Consider the following 21,719-nt stretch of genomic DNA (forward strand, 5'->3'; position numbering starts at 1 on the left):
AGAGTTATAATAAGAGCCTCACTCACCTGTGACAGCCCTTGCCATAGTCCCAGGTGACTATGGGACTCAGTCCCACCTCTAAGGCCTGGTTTTACCTTCCCCCAGCTTCCCCTACATCTTCCTAAATACTAACCTTCTTATTCCACCATCAGTTTCGTCTTCTTTTTGATTCCTCAATACCTGCTTCTCTCTATTCCCAGAACAAGTCATGATTTGGTCATATCACAAATTAATTTCTCTTGGTTGAGAATTCTTCCCTATTTGTCCTCAAATGCCAAAACTTCTGAGTAAGAAGAACTCAAAAGTTAGGAAGGATTTATTGTAACTTGAATACCAAAGACAACAATTCCACCAACCTTTTAGGGGCATAATTAGAGGTAAAGCAAACTCTATCTTAATTATAAGAATTCTGGCCCCCCACAAAAAAGAACATAGTATCTCAAAACTAAAAAAATGTGATAATTTTAGTAATGCTCAGATACCAAAACGAAAAAAATTAGAGCACCTGTTTTCTCAAATTCAGAACATCCTACTCTAAGCAGATTCAGTGAAAGCCTTCCACAGAAACAAAGGACCAATGGGAAACAGAACCTTCACATTTAATTTGGCTTACCTGCATCTAATTTGGACTCTATCAAGACCAACTATTTCATCATTGAGACTGCGAAGAGTTTTTCCTGTGGCTTTTAAGTTTTTTTAAAAGTAATCTCTATAGCCAATGCAGGACTTGAATTCAAGATCCTGAGATCAAAAGTCACATGCTCTGCCAACTGAGCTCAGTCAGGCACCCTGAGACAGCAGAGTCTTTAAGGAGAAACAACAACACTGACTGGCAGAGGTATTGATAACAATGAGAGGCCAAGCCACAGACCAACAAAATAGTATCAAGAAGCAGCTGTACGGCCAATATCTCTGATGAATATCGATGCAAAAATCTTCCACAAATACTTGCAAACTGGATCCAATAATACATTTAAAAAAATGATTCAGCGGGGGGTGGGGGTGACGGGCACTGAGGGGGGCACTTGATGGGATGAGCACTGGGTGTTATTCTGTATGTTGGCAAATTGAACACCAATAAAAAATAAACTTATTTTAAAAAAATGATTCACTGAGCGCCTGGGTGGCTCAGTGGTTGAGCATCTGCCTTTAGTTCAGGTTGTGATCCTGGGATCAAGCCCACATCAGGCTCCTCACAGGGAGCCTGCTTCTCCCTCTACCTGTGTCTCTGCCTCTCTCTCTCTCTCTCTCTGCCTCTCATGAATAAATAAACAAAATCTTAAAAAAAAAAAAAAAAAAGATTCACTACAATCAAGTGGGATTTGTTCCTGGGTTGCAAGGGTGGTTCAATATTTTCCAATCAACCAACCAAAGTGGTACAACACATCAAATGAGAAAGGAATCATATGATCATTTCACCAGACGCAGAAAGAGCATATGACAAAGTACAAGATCATTCACGATAAAAACCCTCAACAAAGTATAAGTTTAGAGGGAACATACCTCAACATAATAAAGGCCATATGAAAAACCAATAGCGAACATCATCCTCAATGGAGAAAAACTAAGAACTCATCCCCTAAGGTCAGGAACAAGATAGGGATGTCCATTCTCACCACTTTCATTCAACATGGTACTGGAAGTCCTAGCCACAGCAATCAGATAACAAAAAGAAATAAAAGGAATCCAAATTGGTAAAGAAAAAGTTAAACTGTCACTATTTGTGAATGATATGACACTATATATAGAAAACTCAAGATTCCACAAAAAAACTGCTAGAACTAATAAACAAGTCGCAGGATACAAAATCAATGTGTAGAAATCTGTTGCATTTCTATACACCAGTAATGAAGCAGTAGAAAGAGAAATTAAGAAAACAATCCGACTTATAATCACATCATAAATAATAAGATACCTAGGAATAAACCTAACCAAAGAGGTGAAAGACTTGTCTGTCCTCTGAAACCTATAAAACACTGATGAAAGAAACTGAGGATAACACAAAGAAATGGAAAGACATTCCATGCTCATGGATTAGAAAGACAAATATTGTTAAAATGTCTATACTAACTCAAAGCACTCTACATATTTAACTCAATCCCTATCAAAATACCAACAGCATTTTTCACAGAACTAGGAGAAACAATCCTAAAATCTGTATGGAACCACGAAAGATCTCATATAGCCAAAACAATCTTAAAAAAGAAAAGCAACCTGGAGGCATCACAATTCCAGACATCAAGTTATCTTACAAAGCTATAGTGATCAAAACAGTATGGTAGTGGCACAAAACCAGACACATAGATCAATAGAACATAATAGAAAATCCAGAAATAAACCCACAATTATGTGGTTAATTAATCTTTGACAAAGTAGGAAAAAATATCCAATGGGAAAGACAGTCTTTTCAACAAATGGTATTAGGAAAACTGGAAAACTACATGCAAATGAATGAAACTGGACTTTCTGGGCAGCCCAGGTGGCTCAGCGGTTTAGCACCGCCTTCAGTCCATGGCATGATCCTGAGGACCCAGGATGAGTGCCACGTCGGGCTCCCTGCATACAGCCTGCTTCTCCCTCTGCCTGTGTCTCTGCCTCTGTGTGTGTGTGTGTGTGTGTGTGTGTGTGTGTGTGTCTCATTAATAAATAAAATCTCAAAAAAAAAAAAAAAAAAGAAACTGGACTTTCTTACACCATACACAAAAATAAATTCAAAATGAATTAAAGACTTAAATGTAAGGGACATCTGGGTGGTTCAGTGGTTGAACATCTGCCGCTGGCTCAGGGCGTGGTCATGAGTTGAGTCCTGCATAGGGCTCCTGGTGAAAAGCCTGCTTCTCCCCCTGCCTCTCTATGTCTCTCATGAAGAAATAAATAAAATCTTAAAAAAAAAAAAAGACTTCAATATGAGACCTAAAACCATAAAAATCCTAGAAGAAAGCAAGACAGTAATTTCTCTGACACTGGCTGGAGCAACTTTTTTCTAGACAGGTCCCCTGAGCAAGAGAAACAAAACCAAAAATAAAGTTTTGGACTACATCAAAATAAAAAAGGTGTCTTCTGTGTACAATTCTAGGTAATGCTACTTCATTTATTCAACAAGAAATTATTAAGGCAACAACTCTCTAAAGGCTAAAGGATGTAATACAGTAATGTGTTTTTTCTTTTTTTACTAAGCCAAAAAGAATTTATACTGCATAATGAATCATAGAGGATATAATTTCAATTCCATTTGTTGAATTCAACTAATATTTGTTGAGCACCTATGATGTGTCAGGTAGTATTTTAGGGACAGCAGGAATACAGACATAATCGCTGCCTCAAGGGGCCTCACTGATAGAAAGGGAAACAAATACTTTTCTGTCATGTGTACAATATTGCAAGTTAAGTATCTACATCTAGTACAAACAACAAAGAGAAAGTGATTATTTGGGACATTCAGGGAGGTTTTCTCAAAGGAAAAGGTGACAGCTGTGTTAGATTTTGAATAATAAATCAAGTATACACCCATCCAAAAGAGTGCAGCAAAGCTACTAAAGATGGACCCCTCTCTGTATTATGATCAAGCTGCAAAGACTTGTGCTTTCCTAATTTCTAGGTTACCTTCTCCCTCTTGTGGACCTATGATTAGCCCTGCAAGAGCTCCCCGGAAAATGCCCATGTGACTAGAGCTAAGGCATCAAACAAGTTTGTTGGACCACAAAGCCTCAAGAGGCTTCAGACTGCTCCAAACTCCAAAGCAATTCGCTCACAAACGTCTAAAAAAACCGAGAAATCATATGAGGGCTTCCAACTCTAACCTTTAATGTTCTGGGCCAAATTTCCCCAATCTTCTTTTATCATAAGGGAAAAGTACAGATCAAGATATCAGTTCTCAGAACACATTCAATCTTATTAAATACTTCAGAAGAAAGGCCTTGTCACCTTTCTGGAGAAGGAATGCAGACAGAATTTAGCTGAGGAAGATTTGGCCCAGATTTTGATCTTCCATTTGTTGGAATTTTTACAGTGAACTTCCCTAACTGGGATCACTCCCAAATAGTGCAGTTCTATGGGCAAATAACTAAAACAGTGTTTCTCCTGTATCCTTAAAAACATTGTATTGGTTACACTTCTCTCAAGAAACAATATTTACAAATGATTTATCAGACCTCCAATTTCTTACAAAGAGAACTGACTGAAGAGCCAGCACCCTCATCCCACCTCTGCTCTCCACCCCCCCATCCCCGCCCTCCCCCTCCTCGCACCCAGGGAATGATCTACAGGAGCAATAGAGGTTCTGATGGAAAAAACTCAATGCGTGAAAGCACTAATTTCAATGAAAAAGAGGAAAGAGTGCCCTTCCTAGGATCTAGTGGGTTTGAAACCCACTGTTGCTATAAGTACATCTTATTTTTTTTTTAAGATTTATTTATTCATTCATTCAGAGAGAGCGAGAGAGAGGCAGAGACACAGGCAGAGGGAGAAGCAGGAAGCCCGACGTGGGACTCGATCCCAGGTCTCCTGGATCACACCCCGGGTTGCAGGCGGAGCTAAACCGCTGCGCCACCAGGGCTACCCTATAAGTACATCTTAAACAGTCATTTCCGCCCTGTGTATCTAAGTTTTCTCAGTAAAAAAAAAAAAAAAAGGGACTTAAATACACTCTAGGTTTTCTCCAGTTTTGTTTTGTTTTGTTTTGTTTTCTCCAGTTTTAAGACACCGTTTAAATAATTTTCTCTTTTCCTTTTTTTTAAATTTTATTTTCTCTTTTCCTAATATCAGCCTTTCAAAGCCACAAGGACTCCTGTTGCAAGCTGCAGGGAGCCACAATACCTTAATCTTCTGCTAGATCCTGGGCTATCAAGACCTAAAAAGAAGTTTCTGGTGGTAAGGAAAGGGTCTGCCACCCAAGTTATAACTTGTAAGCTGGAGTCAAGACTACACAGGAATCTTGCCCTCTTCTGCCCACAGGCAAAAGGAGACAAATGTGAACTGGGGATCACAGGTCAAACAACATAGAGTTATAATGAAATACACATTTGTGCTCAATATTCTCACTAATTTGCAAACACTATTAATTAAACCAGCGGCAGCAAAGATCAAAATATGCCTCTTTAGTCTATCACCTACTTCAAGGCCAAAGAATAAACCTCCCTTCTAGTAGACTAGGCACCTAATAAGGACACCTTTTCCTTCTGGCCAGTCTAGCGGCAGCAGCAGCCCAACAGTGACACCTGCTGGGGAAATCCAAAGAAGGGCTGGCTTATCAGCTAGAGAACATCAGGTCCCTTTTGAAGATGGTAGAAGATGCTGATTAGCACCAGTGTATGGATTAGTAATTTACACTAGAATACAGCCACTCAAATTAAGAGGAAGTGATGGCCCTTCTGTAAAGGTTGTGCATTGGGAATATTTTACACTGTTCCTCAATTTTGAGCAGGCTGTCAGCCCTTACAGTATATCTCATCGTAGTTCATCTTAAGTGATTCCACAAATCATGTAAATACTGTATTTTACAATGAAACCATGCATTATTTGTATTTTTAAAAGAAAAAAATACATACGCACAATTGTTTATACCAAGACGGCAAGGGATTTCATCTACTACAGCCTACACTTTTATTTTTTATTTTTTATTTTTTTTTTTTTAAATTTTTATTTATTTATGATAGTCACAGAGAGAGAGAGAGAGAGAGGGCAGAGACATAGGCAGAGGGAGAAGCAGGCTCCATGCACCGGGAGCCCGATGTGGGATTCGATCCCGGGTCTCCAGGATCGCGCCCTGGGCCAAAGGCAGGCGCCAAACCGTTGCGCCACCCAGGGATCCCTACAGCCTACACTTTTAAATGTTTAAGCTTTTTTTATTTAAACCACAGTTTCTGGGTTTTCATGGTCTACTTCATTAAGAAATGATTAATATCTTAGTCATATGTGGATTTTTACTTTTAATTAAAATTTAAAAATTTATGTGTAGTTTCTCAGTTCACACTAGCCACATTTCAAATGCTTAATAGCCACGTGTGGCTAGTGCCTACCACACCGGACAGCACAGATACAGAACACTTTTATCACTGTAGAAGGTTTTACTGGATGGCATTGCTCTAGAGAAACATTACAGTATCTTCAGATGAAATTACATGATGTCTGGGTTGGGGGAGTGAACAGGGGATATAGATGAATGAAAGCTGGCTAAGTGCTAATAATTTTTAAAGTCAGGTGATAGATATGTGAAAATTCACTTATTATACTTTTCTCTTATTTTTATGTTTGACGATTATGATAATAAAAAGTTAAAAGACAATAAAAATAAATAAAAATGATGAACCTTTCTATGAGGTATCAATACCATGGTGGGCAGCTTAGAAAAATCTTCAGTGACACACACCAGAACTCAAATCCCCACTCAGGAACCTACTTACGGATCATTAACAAGAAACTTGAATCCTCTGAGCCTTACTTTCCTCAACTGTAAGATGAGACATTTAATACCTGCCTTGCACAGAATTATGGTGGAAATTAAAAATATAAAGACACAGTACCTAACACATAGTGGGCCCTTAGTAATTGATATCCTTAGTTATTATCAAACAGAGTTTATTTTAAACCACTCAGGTATTTCTCAGGACACCACCACCAGGAGAGGTACTGCTACAATACAATAGAATGGACAAAGGCTGACCAGAAGCCCGCTGGTACTATGGAAACAAGTACTGGGAGGCTTTTAGAACAGTAACTGAAGACAGTTCTTTTACAGCTACTTTTCATAAACTCTTTGCATGCCTACTCTATGTCACGCAATGTGCTTGCTACCTTCCCACCTCTCTTGACAAAGAAGAGTGACAGTCTCAGGTTCTTAATATGGGCCACTATGTAAGGCAAAATATTCCAAAGCCAGGAATTTGGTAGATGTTAATCCAGAACTGGTCTCAATTATATGCACATAGTAACAACCTCTATTATTCTCTCTCTCATATCCAACCAAGTGTCCTATCTTCCCCTTAGCAACTGCCCCTAGTAACCACCCACTATCTTGCATTCAACATGTTCTTTCCTGTCTTAGAATGTGCTGGTCCCCTAAAATAAAAAGGTCTTTCCTTTTCCAAAATCCTACCCATTTTTCAAGACGATTTTGCACGGCCTTCTTTGATGGCGCTTCCCTCTCTGAAATGAGACTGCATTTAATCACAGTACCACACAATGAAGCATTTGGGTCATCTATGTTTTTTATGTAATTGCATGTAAATAAGTCTTGCCTCTATAATAACACTCCCAGTGGGTAAAGACCAGGTATTATACTTCTTTTGAATTCCCTACAGTGCCTAGCACAGTGCTGGAAAAATTGTAACCATTCAACAAAAACTTATTAACTGGGTAATTCTCTATAAAGCATTCTCTCAAAATAACAAGTACATTATGTGCACAATCCATATTCCCACCCTTGTTAGAAGCTTATGTCAGAAATTTCAGTTGCTTCAACAGAGGATGTAATGCAGAGCAATATGCTGTTTGGATCCAACAGGCATATTCTGGGAGTTGCTGATTACGCTAAATGTGACCTTTACAGAATTACAGAAAGAAGTCCCTAATAAATCAAGATAGATGCGCACATAGCCATACATGGAACATGCGGTGGGCGGTCAACTACACCCACTCTGTTTCTTCCATGGAAGAGTTGCCTGGGATGCTGATCTGAGTATGGAGAGGCCTTCCCTCTATAAAGAACAATTATTCTTCTTCCCCACCTTGAGGTGAATGTCCATCTGGAAGATCTCCTCAAAGAATCTTAACTAAGCAACTAATTTGCTATCCAAAAAGTATCTCTAAAAAATGGACTTTCCTTGACATGTATAAGATGTATATATAATTTTCTTTTCCCTATGTCAAGTTGCAACGTTTCAAAAGATAGGGTTTAACAGGTGAACAGTTGTCCAAAGAGGCACGACTGAAAAAGAACTAATAATGTTCATCTGTACCAAGCAGAGTTCTCTTTTACTACTTATTCGTAAGCACTCTGGGAAATTTTTTTTTCACAATTAACTAGTGCTGCACATACAGTCCTCTAAGAAGTTCACAAAGTAGGGCAGAACAAGTCAATGGCTCTACCTCCTCTTGCATCTCTAACCTGATCTACATTCTCTTTCAAGGCTAAAGGTCTCATGACGGTTAGCCAGAAAAGAAGCTAGCAGAACCAACTGACTTATACCGTTAGGACCCATCCTATCTCTGCCACCAGAGCAAGATTTTCCAAGAAGATGCAATGGACATCAGGGAGACCAGAACCAGATGCCATGGGTCCCAGACACTCCAGATCCAGTCACAACATCTACAGGACTGAAGGAAGAGACGTTAGGAGAAAAGTAAGGGATGTAGGAGAAGATAAGAAAGCACCTGCTTACCTCCTGAGCGAATCTTCCTCAGAGCTCTCCTCAGGCATATCCTGATGTAAGGCCTCCTGTGATACAGTTCCAGATCTGCTAGATTGGGTGTAAATTCTTTCCCAGTGGCCTGTCTCCTGGTTGAAGGCCACCCCCACAGTCCTCTCCTCCTGCGGACTAGCAGAGCTGCTCAACTCCAGCCTGCTGGAGCTGGGTGTTTGGCCCTCAGTCCGCTCAAGGGGTGGCAACTGGCTGCCACTTGACGGCATGCCCTCGAAGGTGCTGGGGACCTGCCAAGAGGAGCTGGCCTCGCTAGAGGAGTAGTTAGGTGTGGTTCTTTCCCAGCGCAGGGTGTCGTTGTTGAAGGTCAGGAGATTGTGGCAAGCACGACAGCGGTTCAGGTGGCCACGGGACAGGTTGGAGTTGTTCTCACTACTGTGTGGGGTGGGCTGGTGGGAGGGGCCTGGCCTCTCAGACTCAATGTTGTTATTGAGCATTTCCTGGGCCTGTTGGGTCTGGGGGGCTTCTCCGCTCAGGCTATGGTCTAGCTCCTGAAGCCGATCATACTCCAGAAAGAAGCGTCTCAGGTCACACTGAAGCTCATGGCGAATGCTGCCTGAGTTGTTTTGGCTGGAGCCACTTCCTCCATCTGACTCAGCTGCCAACCCTGAAGTTGGAAAACCCCTCCCTTCTGTGGCTGAAGTGTACACAGACGCTTGAGAGCCACCTTCCTGCTGTCTCAGCACAGACAGCAAACTCACCGAAGAGGCACTGGTCCTGGGCGGAGGCATGGATTCTGCCTCAGAGCGGGAGTTCAGACTGAGCACTGTCCGGGTCCACTCAGACCCTGTCAGCCCAGGAGCTATTTCTCGGTGATACCTAGAAGGGTGGCTGGACAGAGGGCCTCCCAAAGAGCGACGGGTGGGACCCAGACTGAGGTTGCGGAGCGTGTTGCCGGCAGTGCTGCTCTGGACTGTACTGAAGGCAGACGGCCGGTTCAGGAGGCCCTGGTCCTGCTGCGTTGACGAGGCCTGCTCCGGGGGATGGAAGGGCTCGGTCTGTACAAAAGAAAAGGAAGGGGTAGTAGCCCTGGCAGAAGCAGGGGGGACACTGTCCTGGTGTGGCAAGAGGGAAGGAACTCGAGTGCCAGAGCAGCGGCTGCAAAGGCACAGGATCCCAAGGTGCTGGCAGCACTCAGCTGTGGGGTAACTGACCCGCTGTCGGAGCCTGATGTAAGCGGAAGTCCTGGGGCGCTCCGTGGAGGGCTGAGGGGGAGGCGGTGGGGGTGAGGGGGTAGCAGAATCTTGCACTGTGCTTTGCTCTCCCACCTGGATGCCAGAGGAGCGGGAGGACAGCATGTGCAGGAAATTGTGGAGGAGAGGCGTCCGGCGAACTGGCTGTGATTGCAGCAGAGCACGCTGACGGTAGTGGGATAACTCTGTTCCGTCGATGGGGATCTCTGGTTCATCATCACCCTGCAATGTGGAGCCAGGTGGGGCAGGGGTAGAGCAAGGCAGTTAGGTAGAACCTCCAGGTCAATTAAGGAAAAATAACTACTAATAACCATCCAAGGAAACCAACCTTTATGGATTGACAACAACTCTATCCTGAAGCACTGAGGATTAACTAACTGATTTCAGATTCTGGAACATCATATGGAATTAAATTATTCATTCCAATCAGTGACATTTCTGAATGAGTACAGGGGCAAACCAATTCTTTATAAAACATATCTCTATGACATGGAGGCAGTGAAGGAAGCAAAATGTCAACCATCCAGTGGCACAGAAATGACAAGCTATCCAACACAGCCTAGTTACTTCTAATAAGGTGATCACTTGGCAGGCTTCAGAATTGACTCCCCATCAAGATTATGGCTAGCTAGCACATGGAATATGCAGTATGAAAGCTAGTTTTGAATCTCAACTGGAAAAGAAATACTTGGGCAGTACAAATTACAAGTCCAATATAGTCGAAACCAGAGCACTAGTTTAGAAAACAATTCCCAGTTTAGATGGAGCTGGAACTGCTGACTAACTTACCTGCTGATTGGAAGGGTTAACAATGGCTGTGAGTAAGTAGTGTCCAAGAGGATCAAATCTCACCAGACTGAAAACACAGAAGAGAAAGACAGACACACACAGATGTTAATGGTGAAAAGGAAGCCTGTTTTCAAATGTATAGCAATCATTACTGATAACTGTGGGATTACCCAGGTATTTACTTCATGCTAGAAACTTTCAAAATTTTTGAAGAGATTACAATAACAGGGCTCAATACTTCCTGTTACCTCCTCGCACTTGCGAGAATAAGGGAATATGTATCACAAAAATAATTTCAAAAAGCATCTAAGCTCCCATCCCAAGAAACAGCTACATTAAACACACTCTTGCTAATATCTAAGAGCCTATCATAAAAGTAAAGCATAGCACACTCCCATACCCTGCCACAGGGTTAGTTTTTCCCTCACAAAGCAGTTACAATGGCAAGAAGCAGGAGTTCTGGTGACAATGAACAGTTTTAGCATCAAGTGACCTAGCTGAGACTAGAAAATTTTCTTATATCCAACTGCAATACCAAGAGAAGCAAAGAAAACTAATGCATTAACTTTATTCAGGTAGTGTGTGTTTTGATCTTGAGGGCCAAATATCAATTAGCAGATCTGACATATACTTACATCTCCATTTTTCGGTTTGATAAATACAAATAACTGGGCTTAGCAACTACCCACCAAGTTAACCTCTACCAGAACACCTTTCAGGTTTCCACCCCCCCCCCAAAAAAGGGCTACCCCAAACCTAGACAGCTTTGAACCTAAAAGACATTCTAACAACTCTGGCCTACAGAGGCCAGAAGATAAGACCAATCAGGAACAGCTAAAAAGAACTGCTGATTGGCCAGCAGTTTAGAAAGTAGAAGGAGCTGAAAAGATAACCACTTGCTCTGAGTAAGTATAACAAACTGCTTCCTGAGGTGACAGCAAGTGCAAATGTTCTCTGCCAATGTTCTCTGCCAGACATCGCTGGTGGACAGAGAGCACTCACCGGACCCGTTCCATCTCGCTAGCTGTCTTCACCACAGCAAAGGGCTCCCGCCGACTCCAATCCCAGAAGTGGATCTCATTGGCAGTGGCAATCAGCAGGAGCTGAGCCGTAGGGTGGAAAGCCAGAGAAGCAATGGCATTGTTGCTGTCTGTGAACCAGCTTTCACTGCCACCCTATAAATGAACCAATCCTAATTATTCTCAGGTTACAAACTGGCAGCAGACTGGGGATGTCAATTTTAAGAAAGGATCATTTAGGGGTGCCTGGGTGGCTCAGTGGTTGAGCATCTGCCTTTGGCTCAGGGCGTGATCTCGGGTCTGGGGATCGAGTCCCACATCGGGCTCCTGCAGGGAGCCTGCTTCTCCTTCTGCCTGTATCTCTTCCTCTCTCTCTGTTTCTCATGAATAAATAAATAAAATCTTTTTAAAAAATAAATAAATATGTCCTCTATAAAATGTAAGAATTCAGTGATCTGGCAGTGTCACCAATTTATCAGAAAATTATTACTGTCTATCAGTTCTCCAAGTCATCTACAATCCAAAGCAATGAGCATCCACATAGTTCCTATTTCTGAAGCCTGTGAAAATGCAAGCTTGGTGCATGACATGGTACACAACAACCCACTAGCAAGTCTCCAGGACAAGAAGCATATTGCTTTGTCAATCATGATCAGAATACAGTACATTCTTGCTCTAAAACAAAATGCATCTATCCTGAACATATTTTAAGAACTTCCAGAACTATGTCACAATGGGCAGAAGGAAGAACAGCTAAATAGAATGGAGGAATATAGACTAGACTTTCCATTATTTAAGTGGGTAACTACCACTTAACTCAGATGTAGTTCTGAGAACCTGGCTAGTCTCTCCTCCAGTTAAGAACTCAATGGTAAACAACTCTCTGCATTTAGAGTATCAAAGAAATGGAAATACTTACATGCAAATCCCAAATCCTGACCTCCCCATCTAGGCAGCCAGAAGCAATAAGGCCTGAGATGGTGGGATGAAAAGTGACACACCACGGAGTACGGCGGTGTCCAATCAGAGAATGAACACATTTACCAGTCTTCACTTCCGTAATATAGATATTATGGTTCACGTGGGTGGAGGCCAATAGAGTCCTAGGGAATCAAAGGGTGGGAAGTGAATGTAAAGTGTGTAGGAGGGTAACAAATTTTATCAGTTCTGGATAATCAGCTTTGGAGTATTCCCCACCCCAGTGCGGAAAAGCTACACCTTAGGCATTATAAAAAAATAGAAATATTATATCTTTAAAAGCTTTGGCTTCTCCACACTGTCCCCAAATAACACACATCTCCTTCAGAGACTATTTTTTTCTAGCTGGAAAAATTATCATGCCATCAGTGGCCTATTATCACACAGGCAAAGGGCTGTAATTGAGAAACTTCCCAAGTTTGATTCTCAAGGTCCACTGTTTCCTTTGCTTATCCCCATTATTTCTATAGTTAGTACTGTTCATCTACTTTCTTTCACCTTCTGATACACTGGAAAAGCTCTGTTCATGCAAAGCTTCAAAGAGCCCTTAGGGATGTTACCAAGCTAGGCCAAAGATATAGAAAGCAATGCTATTGCCAAGTCTTAGATTAAGTTACAGATAAGTACTAGGTACCTGTCTGGGCTGAAGGCCAGTAAAAAGGTAGAGCGTGGACTATCTGGCAGTTCTACTCTCTGAAAAACAAACCAAAAAAAGTCAAAATACATTATTTATAAACTATGGCTTACTCTATCTCAAAAGCACACAAGCCACTATAGACTAGTATTCGGTATAAGCTGAGAAACTGGAGACAATGATCAAGACTCAAGTTGAGAGAGAGAAATCCAAATTACCTTAAAGAAAAATGTCTAGCTCTAAAGGGAAAAGATATTTCTAGCCCATAAATTCTTCCAAATTTATTTTTAAGACTCCATTAAGTTAGATACATCAATTCTCTTGCACAAAATAAATCATATCCCAACTCCATTAGCCCATTCTAAAACCCCATTCTACTGTCACCCCTCCAAATCCTATGTCAAAAATATCCGTTTTTCCTACCTTGCCTTCCCATTTCATCCACCGAGTTTTATCTTCCACTAGCTCCTGAAGAAGCCGCTGAGCTCCAAAGGCCCGAGTGCCCCGTTCTCGCCCCCATAGTATCCGGACAGCATTCTTCTCTGGAACAACCTTCATAGTGCTCAGTAGCCACTGTCACACCAGGCACAGGAAGAGAAGGAGCAAGCAATAGCTCCACAAGCTGAAGCAGCTAAAATGAGGCCATTCAGGTCCTTGTAAGTTGTCTTCATGGAAATCTAAAGGATGGACATTAAAGTCAAAGAACATCTATTCTACAATCAGAAAAGCTTCCCACTGCAAATACAATTCTAGCTCAAAGAGAAAAGTATGTTTTTCATATTTAATGACACTCTCTCAGGAAAGACCCTTCTCCCAGAACTTTTCTTCCAAAAATATTTCATCCTTTTTTTTAAGTTTTTATTTAAATTCTAGTTAGTTAACATATGTAACAAAAATATTTCATCCTTAAATTCCTCTCCTATCCTCAGTAGCTCAGCCTCATAGCTAAAGAATAGATCATTCTCTAAAGCAGTTACTCTTATTATTTTATCAGGTAGGAAGAACTTTTGTTACTAATAAAAAAGTCTAAAAACCTGCCAAAAACAAAACAAAACACAGCACATGCCCTCCCTTCTGTGCCACACTGCCTCCCTAGCCACCAGCCCCCCCCCCTTATCACTTGGGCAGCCTCCAAGCCAAAAACACAGGCAACCGATTTTAAAAGGCTACTTGAGTTCTGTTTTTTGTTTTTGGGGGGCTTTTTGTTTTTGTTTTTGTTTTTCAGAGGGGGAGAGGGGCAGAGGGAATGTAGAAGAGGGAGAAGGAGACAGAAAATCTTAAGCAGCCTCCATGCCTAGCACAGAGCCCAACACAGGGCTCAATCTCACTACCCTGAAATCATGACCCAAGCCAAAACCAAGAGTTGGATGTTTAACCAACTGAGCTACCCAGGCACCCTGAAATCTGTTTGTTTTTTCTTTTTTTTTTTTTTTAATTTTTTTATTTATTTATGAAAGACACAGAGAGGGGGCAGTGACATAGGCAGCGAGAGAAGCAGGCTCCCTGCAGGAAGCCCAATGCAAGACTCAATTCCAGGACCCAGGGATCATGCCCTGAGCCAAAGGCAGATGCTCAACCACTGAGCCACTCAGGTGTCCCATGGGGTCTGGTTCTTACGCAGTAGCTTCAACTCTATCTAAATCATGTGCATAAGGAGAACTTTGGGGTATCTTTCTCACGTTCTTTTTCTCTTCTCCACTAAGGTTCCAGAGTAGCAGAGACAGAGGATGAAAGAGAAGAAAAAAAAAAAAACTCAGTTCCCTCTTCTCATCTACCACAAGCCATAGAGCCTAAAACTATCACAAGATAAAGAAAAATTCAACTAAAACATCAACTTGCAGCAAAATATACACATATGTAACAAAGAATTGTGGCTCCTCTATACAATGGAATATGAAACCCAATGAAATGGCATCTCAGAAAAATACATATAGAATGTTATTCACTATAGCACTGTTAATTCAACTGTTGTGAAAAAGTTTCAAATGTGCAGAAAATTGAAAAAAACAGTACAATAAAGAGACTATTCACCATTTAGACTCAATATTTGTTAATATTTTATCACATTTGCTTTATCTATCTCTATGAACACACAATGAGTTATTTTTTTCTGAACCATTTCATCAGGCTTCAAGATGCTTTACCCCTCCCTATATACCTCACTGTGCATCTACTAGGTATAAAGACATTTAACTTCATAACCACAATACCATTAAGTACACTGATTACCATCTAATGCTCAAGCCCTCATTCAAATGTCCCCCAACTGTCTAAAAACTGTCCTTAATAATTGGCTTTAAAAAAACCCAGAATCCAACCAAAACTCAAGCAATGAATTTGGAGGTCATGTCTCTTTAGTCTCTTTTACCCTAGAATGGCCTCCAACTTTTGTTTCTTATTTACAACACAAGCTACACAAGCTTTTTTTTTTTAGAGGTGGGGAGAGGCAGAGAGAGAATCTACCCTCGGCAAGGAGCCCAACACTCAAGGCTTGATCTCATGACTCTGGGATCGTGATATGAGTGGAAATCAAGAGTCAGATGCTAAACCGACTGAACTACACAGGCACCCCAACACAAGCTTTTTTAAAGCCCAGGACAGGTGACTTGGAGAATGTCTTATACCCTAGTTTTGTCTGACTGTTGCTTCACAGTGCCATTTAGCTTACCTCTCTATCCCTTACATTTCCTATAAACAGAAGATTTGGTCTAAAACACTGATTGGATTTAGGCTGAGTGTTTTGGCAAGAATGCCTCACAGGTGATGCTATCTATGTACTTCACGATGCAGCACAGCAGGTGGCATATATTCTCAGGCTGTCCCAGTTAGCAGGACTTGGTAAATTATGTGATCATTCAGCAAAATATGACTACTTGGTTGAGTTTGTAATTGCCAAACTTTATAAAGATATATTCCTCCCTTTACAATGAGCAATCTGTGGCTAATATTTTGCATCAAGTGAATATCCTGCTCCTTCTCAACTTTTTGCTTAATAGTTTAGCAATCACTGATGATTCCTTCATGAATTATTTAGAGGCTGAAAAAAATGTTCATTTTCCAACTCCATCATTACTTCTACATTTATTAGCTGGCATTCCTTTGGAAAGAACTTTCCCTTAATAACTGAAGCAGAGTAAATGCTTTTTTCCCCCTTTAATTACTACTTCCGTCTTATTGTTTATAATAGCAAAAACTAAGGACACTCAAGTGTCCATGTAAAAAGGAGACTAGATGACTAATCTATGGTAAGCCAGATTCTATGGGTACTGGTAACAAGAGATCTCCAGGATAAAACATTGTGAAGAGAGGAGAAAAGCAAGGCACAGAACAGTATGTATAGTAATGCTACCTTTGTGGAGTTTTTTAAAAGATTTTATTTATTTACTTATTTATTTATTCATGAGAGACAGAAACACAGGCAGAGGGAGAAGCAGGCTCCCTCTGGGGAGCCTGATGGGGAACTCAATCCCAGGACCCCAGGATCATGCCCTGAGCCAAAGGCAGACGCTCAACTGCTGAGCATCCCAGTGATGCTACCTTTGAGTAAGAGACAAAATTAAATGGTCACTCATTATGGAAAGGACAAGATGAAGGGAGACAAAGATGGAAGCAAGACTTCTCAAATGTTTTCGTTTTGTGTAATTTTTATTTTGGAATGTATTACCTACTCAAAACTTATTTTAAAAATATTTAATGAAAAAATACCTGTTGAGTGAAAAAAGCAGAACACAAAATCACATATACATTATGATCCCAATTTTGTAAAAAAAAAAAAAAATCTTGGAAAATAATGATACAAAAGGAATATAAATACTAACAATGGTTGTCTTTAATAATTAGAAAAGGCAGTGTTCTTTTCACCTTTTCACTTTTTAAACTTAGCAAGTAGTAAATGCTTATTGTAAAAAGTGAAACAACAATGGGCTCTTTACATTTCACAAATGGCTGCAATCTGAAAAGTACACAACTAGATGTATCCAAATACAGACAGAAGGAAAAATATTTATAGCCTCTGCTGAAAGGAGTTTTCTCCCTGGCATATTAAAATGTAGAAAGCCAGGAAGATTTTACAGAAAGATGCAACTCCAAGTTCCTAGACACATACAACAAAGTTCCCTAAGGAATGACACAGAAACAAACTCTAGCCAGTATCCTCACGGTACAGCTCTCATCACTCGTTAGTGCACGATATAAATATATCCACACTGAAAATGTCAACATGCTGCAGGCCAACCTCCTGAATAAACTAAGGATGAAATAACTGAAAGGAAATAATCTACTTGGTGACCCTGACAACTCACGGTTTAGCACTGAAAGTCTGGAAGTGACACTGCCACACAGCTGAATAATTACTAACCAGGAAGGTGCCAAAAATACAGTTCCCGTTAGTTCACCTTAACCCTTTATTAAGTCTAATTTTTTTGAGCCTATCATTCTTTTATCTAATACAGAGATGTCCAGAAGAAATGAATTTTGAGGGTCACTTGTCTTAAGAATGTAACAAAGTACTTTCACAGAAATACATTTAAACCATTTATAATCTTACAACATGTGGTGAAAATAGCAGCAGTCCAATTTGTATCAAAAAAAAGTCTGACCTGACCTGTTGTAACTCAAGAGGAAGAATATATAGGTCACAAACACCATAGAATTCAGAAAACTGTGATACAACCTAAAGTTCTTAAAGGAACTGGAAGAGGAACGAGCTGCTACAAGCACCAGTTATCAAGAAAAACTGAAAACCTCTAGCTCAGGCTTACCAAAGAGCTTGTCTATCAATTCCCAAGGACCTAAACACATTAAAAGTTCAAACAAGAAAAAACTGGAGTGATGCCAAGAAGTCAGAGGGCCTAGAACAATCGCACAGTCTCTCTTTTGTCTGACGAAAAATATTTGTTCTGTTTCTTTAAAAGGATAAGGGCCTTACACTCCTCACAGCTACCTGTGAAGAGATTTTACTTTGTTCTGTATAAGGAACAAAAGGAGCTAAATCAGACTGAAGTCAGACAGGCCCGTTGCTGAGGAGGAAGTGCCAGTCAAGTGTGTTTTTCATTCCTCTTTTTAAAAAGGAGGAAGAAACAAGTTTCCCAATCTGTCCCTTAAAGCAGACTGAGACAAAGGGTGCCAAGAATAGTCTCTGTGAAGCCATTACACAGTCCCCAGAATCAATTCTCGGTCACCAAAAGCCTTATGCAAGGAGAACCAACCCAAAGGACACAACTGCGATGTGTACACAAATGCCCCTTTCAACACCACCCCCCTCATAACATGACTGATCACTCTCAAAAGATGAGAAGATAGGGGTGCCTGGGTTGCTCAGTTGGCTAAGTGTCTGCCTTCGGCTCAGGTCCTGATCCCTGAGTCCTGGGATCAAGTCCCCCATCAGGCCCCCTGTTCCATTGGGAGGATACTTCTCCCTCTCCCATTCCCCCTGTTTGTGCTCTCTCTGTATCAAATAAATAATCTTTTAAAAAATGTGAAGATAAATCACCTTTAAAGACTGTCTTAATTCTAGGACATAATTGTATTTAACAACTACTAATAAAAATCACCTAGAGAGCATGCCACAACCAAGTGGGAACTAAAAGTTAGATTTACAGGTTCCCCCAGCAATTCAACTTTACTCCACCTCCTCCCCAGAGGACTTCAGGCAAGTTGCTTAACCTCTTTGAGGCTTAATTTCCTTCTTCTTAAAACAGGAATGGCAATATCTGCTTATCAGTTGCTGTGAAGTTCCAAGAGGAAAAGAGTAGTAGAGTGTCAACATCATTGCTGTTATGTTGTCATTACTACTGAATTCTCTTTGGGATTTCCTATGGTCTCCCTCATCAAATAATACAGCTAATTAAAACCCCAGAGACACAAGATGCTACAATTCCCAAAAGTAGCATATTTTTCTAAGAAACATTTCAAAGACTATTACCAGACATCAAAGTAAAAAGTATTCAGGAAAATAAAGTATATCTCCGTAGCAAAAATAGTTAAATGAGGGTGCCTGGATGGCTCAGTCAGTTAAGCATCTGACTCTTGATTTTGGCTCAGATCATGATCTCATGGGTTGTGAGATCAAGCCCTGCATCCGGCTCTGCGCTGGCTGTAGAGCCTGCTTAAGATTTTCTCTCTCTCTCTCCCTGTCCCTCTGCCCCTCTCCACCTCTTTCTCTCCCTAATTATAATAATAATAATAATAATTAAATAAGACCTGAGCTACCTCTCCATAAGTAAGGTGAAGTAAAAAAAAGGACCAACAACTCAGAACTGTACCTACAACCTGGCTAATAATTCAGACTCCAAATCCTCCCTTCCAATAGCATTCCAGGAGTGTGAATCAGAAAACTATTAGATCTGGAAGGAACTGTTAAAATGAAGTCCAATCACCTCATTTCTTTGAGTAATTACATCTCTCTCCACTGCACTAACCATAAAGGGCTCCTAAGAGTCAGGTCAGCTATGTAAAATCAACACCTACTCCATAACATAGGATTCATCCCATGGTTAACTCTTTAAAAGAAAAGAAAAAAGTTCTTTAAATACTAAATCTAAGATTACTTGCATAAGTAAAGCTCTCCCAACAACTGGAAAATTAGTGACAGAATGTCAAGCCTTTAATTAGAGGCCTAAAAGTAGCCCAGGACTCTTTAGAAACTCCTGTGGGTGGTAATACACAGTTTTCTACAATTGGCAGCTTTGTTTACATTAATAGAACTTTTTTTTTTCTTTTTCTTTTTTTTTTTTTTTTTTATTTATGATAGTCACAGATCGAGAGAGAGAGAGAGAGAGAGAGAGGCAGAGGGAGAAGCAGGCTCCATGCACCAGGAGCCTGACGTGGGATTCGATCCCGGGTCTCCAGGATCGCGCCCTGGGCCAAAGGCAGGCGCCAAACCGCTGCGCCACCCAGGGATCCCCATTAATAGAACTTTTAACAAGGCATTTTAGGATACTTCAAACGACACGATATAGGATCTAAGTCCAAAATGTGAGGAACCCAGCGAGCCACAGACCTGCCTGTATACATACAGCTCTTGCCTAACTCCTACACAAGAGTTTAGAGGTGAGCAAGAAACTTGGGACAAAGCATCACAAATCTATAACAGCTGTAGACACAGGTAACATTCTGAAGGCAAACACTCTCGGAAGTAGGAAAATATCAACTATTACCTGAATTGTGTACGTACCATGTATGGACTTATAAAAGATATCCTAGAATACGCCAAAGTGATAACTGTCATTGAATCTAGATAGAGGAGCACCTGCATGGCTCGGTGGTTGAGCATCTGCCTTTGGCTCAGGTTGTGATCCTGGGGTCCTGGGATCAAGTCCCATATCAGGCTTCCCTCAGGGAGCCTGCTTCTCTCTCTGCCTTTCTCTCTGTGTCTTTTATGAACAAATAAATAATACTTAAAAATTAAAGGAAGAAAAAATCTAGATAGAGAAATTTTTTTAAAACCATAATTTCTAGGGGATCCCTGGGTGGTGCAGCGGTTTAGCTCCTGCCTTTGGCCCAGGGCATGATCCTGGAGACCCGGGATCGAATCCCACGTCAGGCTCCCAGTGCATGGAGCCTGCTTCTCCCTCTGCCTATGTCTCTGCCTCTCTCTCTCTCTCTCTCTCTCTCTCACTGTGTGCCTATCATAAATAAATAAAATAAAATTAAAAAAAAAATTAAAAAAACCAAACAAACCATAATTTCTAGATAAGAGACAGCATAGTATAGTGGTATATGGGCCCTGTATTCAGACTGGCCAAATGAATCCCAGCTCTGTCATTTTCTTGGTAAAAGGAGGTTTCTTGGTTTCTTGGAAGAGTTACCTAACCTCCCTACACTTCAGTTTCCTCATCTATAAAGTGTGATCACTAATGGTATCCATATGATAGGGTTACTGTAAGTATTAAAAGATTTACCAAATGAAAAGTACTCACTATTCTAGAATTCCAGTGCTTATACTAATTTCATTCTGTAACGAAGAATTAAAATTAAAATAGCAGTAAGAAAAATTTAAAAAAAATTAGGCCATCAAGTCCTGCAAACAAGTTAAACACAAATTCTTCTAGGCAAAATGAAATTGACCACTGCAGCAGCCTCCAAACCATTTCATATAAAAGATCTGAGTATTAATATCTTTTAAAAAATAAAATAAAACCACAAGGTAATGGTTAAAATAATAAGCCCTAACACTTTCATAGTGCTTTTCATATCGTAGGCACTGTTCTTAGCATTTTACGTAAAGTAAATTTACAATCCTTGTAGCTGCTCCATCCAGGGTTCATGAGGTCCTCAGGGAACAAGTCACACAGTCAGTGGTGCATTCAGGATTCAAACCCAGGCAGTCTGGCTCCAGAATCTGGATACTTAATTACTACAGAAAATTCCATAGTGCCTGAGATACCACTTCCTATCCAGTCTCTCTTCTATGTCACTTACTAGCCTCACATGTATTAGGCCCTAAATAAATGTTTCACTGCCTTACACTATCAATTGGATATCTGCTTGCTTTATTTTTGTAACGTTCATTTCTTCAAAGGAGAAGAAATTAATGAATGACGTTAAGAAAAAATAGTTTTTGAAAGAAAAAAGGACTCTAAACCCTTTGACCAGAAATAACTCTGAATTTGATAAAGTACCATATGAGACAATATCACAAAATTCAGTTATGTATTTACCCTACAAAACTACCAACTCCATGGAAATA

At 40.6% G+C, this 21,719-nt stretch overlaps 1 protein-coding gene across 13 annotated transcripts in view; it reads right to left on the minus strand.

Annotated features, from left to right (window-relative positions):
• The window catches only part of AMBRA1 (autophagy and beclin 1 regulator 1), a 171,862-nt gene that overhangs the window by 129,346 nt on the left and 20,797 nt on the right, over positions 1–21,719 (minus strand). For 7 of the 13 annotated variants that reach the window (XR_012001887.1, XM_026004093.2, XM_026004089.2 and 4 more), the window contains exons 2-7: positions 13,454–13,707; positions 13,031–13,089; positions 12,338–12,521; positions 11,402–11,574; positions 10,400–10,466; positions 8,379–9,832 (exon numbers count right to left, since the gene is read on the minus strand). Coding sequence is in view for 12 of the 13 variants with exons in the window: in XM_026004093.2 (XP_025859878.1) it covers positions 8,379–9,832; positions 10,400–10,466; positions 11,402–11,574; positions 12,338–12,521; positions 13,031–13,089; positions 13,454–13,588 (2,072 nt within the window). In the remaining variant the exon portion in view is untranslated. The remainder of the gene's footprint in view (positions 1–8,378; positions 9,833–10,399; positions 10,467–11,401; positions 11,575–12,337; positions 12,522–13,030; positions 13,090–13,453; positions 13,708–21,719) is intronic. The other 6 variants (XM_026004096.2, XM_026004095.2, XM_072760304.1 and 3 more) reach the window with 1 other exon arrangement.

Source organism: Vulpes vulpes, chromosome 5 (assembly GCF_048418805.1).
Source record: "Vulpes vulpes isolate BD-2025 chromosome 5, VulVul3, whole genome shotgun sequence".
Lineage (NCBI taxonomy): Eukaryota > Metazoa > Chordata > Mammalia > Carnivora > Canidae > Vulpes > Vulpes vulpes.